Source organism: Solanum verrucosum, unplaced genomic scaffold (genome assembly GCF_900185275.1).
Source record: "Solanum verrucosum unplaced genomic scaffold, falcon-dt-bn FXZP01000031.1, whole genome shotgun sequence".
Taxonomy (NCBI): Eukaryota; Viridiplantae; Streptophyta; class Magnoliopsida; order Solanales; family Solanaceae; genus Solanum; species Solanum verrucosum.
In genome coordinates this window covers 2,448,671-2,458,281 of record NW_026020194.1, presented here as the reverse complement: position 1 = coordinate 2,458,281, position 9,611 = coordinate 2,448,671, and the positions used below count along the sequence as shown (strand labels likewise).

At 35.2% G+C, this 9,611-nt stretch overlaps 1 protein-coding gene across 1 annotated transcript; it reads left to right on the top strand.

Annotated features, from left to right (window-relative positions):
* The first annotated feature begins 6,660 nt into the window (after positions 1–6,660).
* LOC125829513 (NDR1/HIN1-like protein 13) lies at positions 6,661–7,906 on the top strand. Its single transcript, XM_049508734.1, has one exon. It carries the CDS (start codon positions 6,745–6,747, stop codon positions 7,522–7,524), a length of 780 nt encoding a protein of 259 aa, XP_049364691.1. The 5' UTR covers positions 6,661–6,744; the 3' UTR covers positions 7,525–7,906.
* The last annotated feature ends 1,705 nt before the right edge of the window (positions 7,907–9,611 follow it).

Sequence of the window (9,611 nt, the reverse complement as noted above, 5' to 3'; positions counted from 1 at the left end):
TACTAAGGGCATTTGTTATAGGCTTGTTGGATACCCTGAAGACTGGAAGTTTAAGAAGAAACCAGGGCAAAGTAATGATCCCAGATCCATAAATCCAAGAGGAGCAAACTTGAACAAAGGCAAAGGCATAGCAAACAATGTACAAGTCGATAAGAATGAAGATGGGATTAGAAATGAAAACAGACATGAAGAGTAAGGATCAGGTGACTTTGATTCTATTCGAAGTAACTTGCAGGCCCTTGCCATGAAATTCAATTACATACCTACTCAATACCAAAAAATCTTGCAGTTTTTGGATGATGAAGACAAAGTTGTTGGTGTGGTGAACATGGCAGGTAATGTTTCCTTATTTTCTGACTGCAGGAAAGAATGCTTTGATATATTGAATGCTGGTAGTAAAGTTAATGTGCATGATAGAAGGAATCAATGGATAGTTGATTCAGGGGCAACATGCCATATGACATCTAAGCTTGAGAAATTGGATAATGTTTACACTTCTAGTCTGAACATAGGAAATAAGGTTTACCTACCTAATGGACAGACTACACTAGTCACTCATTCAGGAAATTGCATGATAAGGGATGATGATCTACTAGAGGATGTCTTGGTGGTTCCTGATTTTAAGTATGATCTATTATCAGTTTCCTAGATGACTAGACAACTAAAGTGTTCTGTTCATTTTTACCCTGAGTTTTGCATTTTTCAGGACCTCTTCAATGGAGAGGTGAATGGGATTGGTAAAGAAATAGAAGGGCTGTACTACCTTCCTAAAAATTTCAGCGATACAGGGAGAGTTGCTGGTGATGTTAGCACTAACAAGGTTTTGATAGCAAGGTCAAATGATTCACAAAGTAGCCTATGGTATAACAGAATGGGTCATCCCTCACTCAAGGTTTTAAAACAGTTGTCATTAGTGAATAAAGATACAACTGTAGATATATGCAATGATTGTTCAGTCTGTCCTTTACTAAACAAATCAGACTTCCATTTCTATGTAGTATGTCTAGATCTAGTGGTATATTTGATCTGATTCATATTGATGCATGTGGACCATAAAAATTTTCTACACATAATGGCTTCAGATTCTTTTTGACTATTGTGGATGATAACTCAAGGATGGTTTGGTTGTTTTTGCTGAAGTTCAAAAGTGATGTTTTTTCTACATTAAAGTCTTTCTTTATCTTGGTAGAAAATCAGTTCAAAAAACATGTTAAGAAAGTTAGGTCAGATAATGGCACTGAATTCTTTAATAAAGAATGCAACACATTGTTTGATTCATTGGGAATTATTTATGAGAGTAGTTGTTCTCATACTCCACAACAAAATGGAGTGGTTGAAAGAAAGCGCAGGCATATTCTTGAGGTAGCAAGAGCTATCAGATTTCAGGGATCCATTCCAATAAAGTTCTGGGGAGAATGTGTGTTGGCAGTTGTGTATTTGACTAATAAAATGCCTACTGGTGTATTGCAAGGTTTATCTCTTTATGAGGTGTTTCACAACACAAAACCAAATCTTGATCATTTGAGAACCATTGGTTGTTTATGCTATGCAACTAGGCTGGTCAAGAGTGACAAGTTTTCTTCCAGGGCAGATGCTTGTGTCATGATGGGATACTCACTTACTCGAAAAAGATATGTCCTGTATAACTTGAGTCTTAAAAGGTTCACAGTGAGCAGAATGTTGTCTTCAAAGAAACTGTGTTTCCATTCAGCAGTTTGAAAGAGCAGCACACACCAATTTTCCTTGATACATCACTGAATGATCCCGATGATATGGAGGCTGATGTGGGATTTGATATGCAGAAAATAGGGAATATTGATTTTCAACAACAAGATATTGATGTAGCTGATAACGCAAATGATGAAATATTACCAGACATAACTCATGGTGATTAGACGATTCATGTCTTACCTAGAGCCTCAACTAGAAAATCTCATCCACCTGTTTGGATGAAGGATTATGTTACTACTGTCACCGACTCTATGTATCCTTACTCATTAGGTAATTATGTGTCTTATAATCAGTTATCCACTTCTTATCAAGCCTACTTGAGTAACATGATTGCAGAAGTTGAGCCCCAGAATTATGACCAAGCTGTCAAGGATGAAAGATGGGTAGAAGCCATGAAGCAAAAAATTGCTGCACTTGAAGACAATGGCACTTGGACAATAGTGAAGCTACCACCAGGCAAGAAGGCAATTGGGTGTAAGTAGGTGTTCAAGATCAAGTACAAAACAACTGGTGAAATTGATAGATTTAAAGCCAGGCTTGTGGAAAAAGGATACAGCCAAATTGAAGGGATTGACTATCAAGAAACATTTTCACCTATAGTGAAAATGGTTACTGTGAGGTCTATAATTGCTATTGCAGCTGCTGAAAATTGGATGATATACCAGATGGATGTGTTCAATGCTTTTTTGCAAGGAGATTTGATTGAAGAAGTATATATGGACATGCCTAAAGGTTTTTCTAGAAAGGGGGAACAACAAGTCTGTAAGCTTAGAAAGTCATTATATGGCCTCAAACAAGCCTCTAGACAATGGAATGCAAAATTGACAAATGCCTTGTCCAAATCAGGATACACATAGAGTCATCTAGATTATTCTTTGTTTACCAAAAGAAAGGGTTCAGCATTGGTGATTGTGTTGGTATATGTGGATGACTTATTGATCACAGGAAATGATCTTGCACTTATTCAAGAGACCAAACAAGTATTACATTCTCATTTCAAAATCAAGGACTTGGGAGAATTAAAATATTTCCTTGGTATTGAGTTTTGTAGATCAGCACAAGGAATCTTAATGAACCAAAGAAAATATGCCCTAGAACTAGTACCTGAGAATGGTTTAGCAGGTTCCAAACCATCAGCAACACCTTTGGAAAGTAATATGAGACTTACAAGTGTTGATTTCATTCAAGATGACAATGATGAATTGTTTACTGACATAAGCAAGTATCAAAGACTGATTGAAAAACTATTGTACCTCACAAACACTAGGCCTGACATAACTTTCTCAGTTCAAAGCTTAAGTCAGTTTTTTACAAAAACCAAAATTATCACACTAGAATGCAGTTTTGAAGGTAGTCAAATATATCAAAATGACACCAGGACTGGGGTTGCTTATGAGTGCTGAAAAACAGCCACAATTCACTGGTTTTTGTGATGCAAATTGGGCTGCATTCCCTACTACCAGAAGATCAGTAACAAACTATTTGTTGAAATATGGAAAGTCATTGATAGCATGGAAGTCGAAGAAGCAACAAACAGTCTCCAGAAGCTCTGCTGAAGCAAAATATAAGAGCCTAGCTACATTGACAGCTGAAGCAGTTTGGGTATCTAATCTGTTTAAAGAGCTAGGATTTCATGTGAATGAACCAACTACCATATATTGTGATAGCAAGGCTGCCATTCAAATAGCGGTAAATCCTGTTTTTCACGAAAGAACAAAGCACATCGAAATTGATTGGCACTTTATTCAAGAGAGAATACAACAAGGGTTGATCAAGACAAGCTACATCAATACAAAAGACCAACAAGCTGATTTGTTGACAAAAGCTTTAGAAAGGTCTCAACATGATTTTTTGTTAGCCAAGCTAGGTGTCTTGAATGTCTTCAGTACACCTAGCTTGAGGGGAATATTGTAGATAGGCATGTGAATGAATTAATAAGAGATTAAGTAATTAGTTGTAATTAGTTTTTTGGAGTTAATTAAATGTAACTACTTTCAGTTAGTTAGTTAGAATAGTAGTTAGTTACTGTAGCTTGCATAAATAGAGGATTATTCCTCATTGTAAAGTCAGTTTGTGAGTAATACAAAATTCTAGAAATTTCCCAAATCTTTTCTTCACGCTCTGTACATTTCTTCAATTTTTCTATGAATATTATCTTGGATAGTTCAACACTTGTAACTGTTTGTAAGTTAATAATAAACGAGCTACACATTAAATTAAAGAAGATATCAATTATTTGATTAAAATGATAACGACATTATTACTTAAAGGTAATATTACAAGGTTCTCCACATTATAATCAAGCAAAATAGCAAATCATTTGTACATTGATCAACGTGAATCATATTGTTATAGAATAACAAAAAGTCTCACATTGATGGTTAATGAGATGGATGTACTCTTTATAAGGTTTGGACAATCCTTCTCTCTTTGAGCAAACTTTTAGGGTGTGAGTTAGGCCCAAAACTTAATTTCATATAGTATCAGAGAAGGATCCATCTTACCTAATGTTGGGAACCCAAAACAAAATTGATTACACATAAGCACTGAGTGTGAGGTGGGCCGTTAAGATAACAAAAAATTCCACATTACCCAATGTTGGGGCCCTCAAAATCAAAAATTGTCCACGCATCGGATACTAAGCACTAAACGTGAGGTGGGGTGTTAAAAAATAACAGAAAGTCCCACATTACCCAATGTTGGGGACCCCAAAATTAAAAATTGCTCACGCACTAGATCCTAAACACTGAGCTTGAGGTGGATGTTAAAGAATAACAAAAAGTCTCACATTGATGATTAATGAGATAAATGTACTCCTTATAAAGTTTGGGTGATTCTCCTCTATTTGAGCTAGCTTTTGGGGTGTGAGTTAGGCCCTACACTTAATTTCACATGGTATTAGAGCAGGACCCATCTCACCCAATGTTGGGCCCCCAAAGTCAAAAACTCCCCCCGCACCTAATGCTAAGCATTGAGCGTGAGAAGGGGTGTTAAAAGAATAACAAAAAGTCCCACATTACCCAATGTTGGGGTCCCAAAATTAAAAATTGCCCATGCACATGATGCTAAGCACTGACGTGAGATGAGATGTTAAAGAATAACAAAAAGTCCTACATTACCCAATGTTGGGGCCCTCAAAATCAAAAGTTGTTGACGCACTAGATGCTAAGCACTGGGCGTGAGGTGGGTGTTAAAGAATAACAAAAAGAGTGTGAGGTGGGGTGTTAAATAATAACAAAAGATCTCACACTACCCAATGTTGGGGCTCCCAAAATCAAAAATTGCTCACGCACCAGATGCTAAGTACTGGGCGCAAGGTGGGGGTTTTAAAGAATAACAAAAAGTCTCACATTACCCAATGTTGGGCCCCTCAAAATAAATAATTACTCACACACCAGATACTAAGCACTGGGTGTGGGGTGGAGTGTTAAAGAATAACAAAAAGTCTCACATTGATGGTTTAATGAGATGGATGAACTCCTTATAATTAAGATTTGGATGATCCTCCTCCCATTGAGCTAACTTTTAGGGTGTGAGTTAGGCCTAAGACCTAAATTCACACATATGAATGGCTTTTAGCCTCATATATGTCATGCTAAAATGAGCAAAACTTTCAACAAACATAAGTTATCTCCCAAGTGCTTGTTTACGAAGCTTGATGACTAGTTCAAATAAAATAAACTTGAAATTTAGGGATAGTATTAAGAATTTAAATTTACAAAAGTGAAATTTAAAAACAAAACGTATAAAGTAAAACTAGGAAACAGTATTTGGAGCTAGTGAATCTTGTACTATGATTTACTCAAACTCTAGAAAAAATTTAAAGTTTGGACTGATAAATTCTCAAACTTCATGATATATACTATATAGTTTCCTGAATTTTATATGTAGTTTTGTACTTTAGGACACTGTTCTAAAGTGTTATGTTACGATAGTTGAATTCCATGACAAATTAAATTCTCAAACTTCATGATATATAGTATATAGTTTCCTGAATTTTTATATGTAGTTTTGTACTTTAGGACACTGTTCTAAAGTGTTATGTTACGATAGTTGAATTCCATGACAAATTTTCTTTTAATGTTGTTCAACTTCGAGCACTAGGACATTGTTTTCGTACTGGTCAACGATCTTTGCTATAGCAAAAGGGCCTCGCTATAGTGAAGAGCCTCCCTATAGCGAAGACTCGCTAAATTGAAACTTTGTTTTATTTTCTTATGTGGCTTTTAAGAGTTTTATTCTATTTTCGATAAGATTTCTTCTAAGGTCGTTGTCGGACTTACTATGAGAGAAAAAGGCTTAAGAGATGGGGGAAAAGATGAATACTCCTAAACTTGATTAGTGACATGTTCTACATTGTTGAGTTAGGAGGGATAACATTTTTATAAAGCCTACAGGATCGGGAATGAAAGTGTTGACTTTAAAAATGCTCTAAGCAGAATATTATAGCGTATTGCATTTATTATGTGTTGTGATTTTATAATTTAACTTTAAAATTAAAAAATTGAATGAGATGTTTGAAAATTACATAGGGTTTAAAGACTAGAGTCAATTGAGAAATTAATTTAAAGTAGTCTATTTGTATTGATTTCGGAAGTAGTAATAGTGATATTATGCTCGGTAATGTTCATAATAATGAAGATGTTATTTAATGATCTTGATGCTCTAGTAGGTTAAATCAAGAGTATAGTAAACAAATGATTGTCATAATATGTTAACGAACAAATGTGTTCTGCATCTATTTTAATAATAAATATTTATAAAAATATGTAAGTTTAATAAAAAAAATAATTACTGATTTGTTTTCTGTTACTATTTTCATTCATAACTCACCATACAAAGTTTTGTACAAGTAATTGGTATCTAAAGGTTGTGCCAAAATTGATAAAAACCAAACTTTGTGTATCAACAATTGGATGGCCCAACTCCAAATAATCTCATTAATTCCCATCATTTTTCCCCAACGTTAGTGTCTCCTCTAATCCCTTAACATCCACCGCTCCTCATTCTGGCATGGAGGAGCGGTCACCACCTGCAGCGGGCGGCAAAGCCAGAAATCTCCTTTCATCAGCCACATCGCTTCGCCTCTCTCTAACACCGGCTCGTTCACAAGATCATACCTACGTTGTTCAAATCCCTCGTGATCAAGTTTATCGTGTCCCTCCTCCTGAAAATGCCAAAATTGTTGAAAATCATCGACAACCAGAGGCTCAAAAGAAAAGGAAATGTACATGTTGTTGTTGGATGTTTTCAGCGTTATTACTTATAGGTATTGCGATTGGAATCATCGTGTTGATTGTTCACACAATGTACACACCTAAATCTCCTGAATTTTCAATTATTAATGTTCATTTCAAAAACGTTACACAACCTTCAAATGGACAAAAGAATAAGAGTCATCCAGTCCCTCAATTTGAGATCGATTTGAGAATCGTTAACATTAATGAGAGAATGGAGGCTTCTTTTGGTAAAGGTGATAATGGAATAGCGGCTCTTAATTTTAAGAATCATGAAATTGGACATGGGAAATATACCGCGATTTCTCAACAACCTAAAGATTCAACAAATTCTCAATTTAATCTTGATGCTGGGAAATTACCTGCTGATTTTCAGAAAAGTCTTAATGATGACAAGAAGGCGATACCAATGACTTTAACTATTAATGCACCAATGGAGATTACGAGCTGGGCAAAAACATTGAAAAAAGAAGTGACTGTTACGTGTGATTTCGACGTTGAATCGGTGAAAGGTAAATCCAAGATCAAATCCGAAGATTGTAAGACTGATTTTTAAATGCAAACAAGATGGATCGTACGTGAAGTGTCAAATTGTTTTTCTACGTGGTTTCGATGCATTTATTTGTCATTATAATCTATGTTTCCGTTAATTTTAAATCTAGAGCGTCACACGTACGGCCTTGATGATCACCATATATTGTTGTAAGTAATTGTAACCTCTTTTCTTCAATGCTTTTCTTGTATTCCTTATTTTTATTTTTCTCCTCAATTGATTACCTAAGTTCTTTCTTCTTTTGAATTTGTGTGTCATGTGTTGTATAAGGTATATAACTTGGTTATTTTTAGATTGAATCAAGTGTAAAGTATTCTATCGTCATTTAACACCTTGCCTTTTTAGATTAGATGAAATATGAGGTCTTCTTCATTTCTTTTATGAGGATTGAACATTTGAAAGTGTTCTTGTCAAAATGTCACATTCTTGCCCTTACCCTGCATTATTTCAAGTAATTGTGATATTATTTGGGATATGATTGAATTGCTTACTCAAGGTATTAAATTATAATTAAATAAGTTGTTGGTGAGCATACAAGTACAATTGAAGATGAACAAGAAAAGTAAATAGTTCCTCAGGTTAAGGCACATATATCAATTTATCTTTAAGGAGATTTATAACTTGCTTGGTCAAGATGGTAAAGTAAGCTTATTTTGAAAAATGTTAGTAGTATTTTTTTTTTATGAGAAGCGGTTTATATTTAGCTAATCAATTTAAAAAGTATTTTTGAGCAACAATTAGTGTTTCACCAGATTTTGACCACGTAGGACTCATTTGTCTACTTGTTCAAATTTATACAAGTTTATGTGTCTACTTGTACACACCCAAAGTTGGAGGGCATAATTAAACGTGCCCTTTAACTTGGTTTCATCTGACATTTACACCCTCTAACTTCAGATGTGTACAAGCAGACACTTGATCTTGTACAAAATTAAATAAGTAGACACATTCATCCTATGTGGCGTCCTACATGACAATTTTGTGTCCTATGTGGCGTCTTACGTGTATTATGCCATGTAGAACACGTACATTTACTTGTTCAATTATTCATAAGTTTAAATATTTACTTATTCACATCCAAAATTTGAAAACATAAATATCAGTTAAAACGGAAGGATGGTTTTTGATTATTTCTTGTAGTAATATACATCCATTCACTTTTTTTTAATTTTTATGGGACGGCTGACCTAGGGTTTTAAGCCAGCAGCTGCGCAGCTCTCATGGCTGCTACGACCACTGGATGGCCTCCTTTCGAGGCTGTCCAGCCCGCCCCACCACCCAAAACCACCACATACGCCACTCTTTTCAATTCCAATACTATAAATCCTAAACAATCTGCCCTAATTAACTAAAAAACAATCGCAAAATCAATCGAAATAATTCATGGAGAACCTACTATCACGTTTTCAATGGAGGAAAGGCAAGACTTTATGATTGAAGAGGGATTGCATCAAGCAGTGGTGTTTAAATTATCCCATGGTGCGCCAGATTTGAAGGTATTAAGGTCAATTTTACCGAAACATCTTGGTACCAAGGGCAACTGTTTAATTGGTTTACTTGCTCCAAGACAAATTTTGTTGAGATTTGATCAATATGAAGATTATGTACTAGCATTATCTCGCTCAGTTAATTATCTTCTCTACAATGGAGAGGAGCACCAATGTAGGGTTTTTCTATGGTCCATTGGATATAATCCTAAGGAGGAAACGACGTTAGCTGTGGTTTGGATTTCTTTACCAAACTTATCTCCAGATTTGTTTGCAAAGAAGTCTTTGTTGTCTATAGCATCGGCAGTTGGGAAACCAATAGCTATAGATAAAGCTACTCAAATCAAGTCAAGACCTAGCACAGCTAGGGTCAAGGTTATACTTAATCTAATGGAAAAGCTTCCAAATCGTATAAGGTTGCAGTTTGTGGATGGAAAATCTGGTAAGTTGATCAAGGTTTTTCAGGAGATTGTATATGATAATCTACCTTTTTATTGCAATTATTGTAAGCACCAAGGTCATGATGAAGATAGTTGTCGTTTGATCTAAAAAAGAAATCAAAATAACAAACAAATTGATGATACCATTGAAGTTGCTACAAAA

Bases quoted from the DNA above. Each gene is read 5' to 3' on its own strand.
- LOC125829513 (XM_049508734.1), top strand. From the start codon at position 6,745: ATGGAGGAGCGGTCACCACCTGCAGCGGGCGGCAAAGCCAGAAATCTC.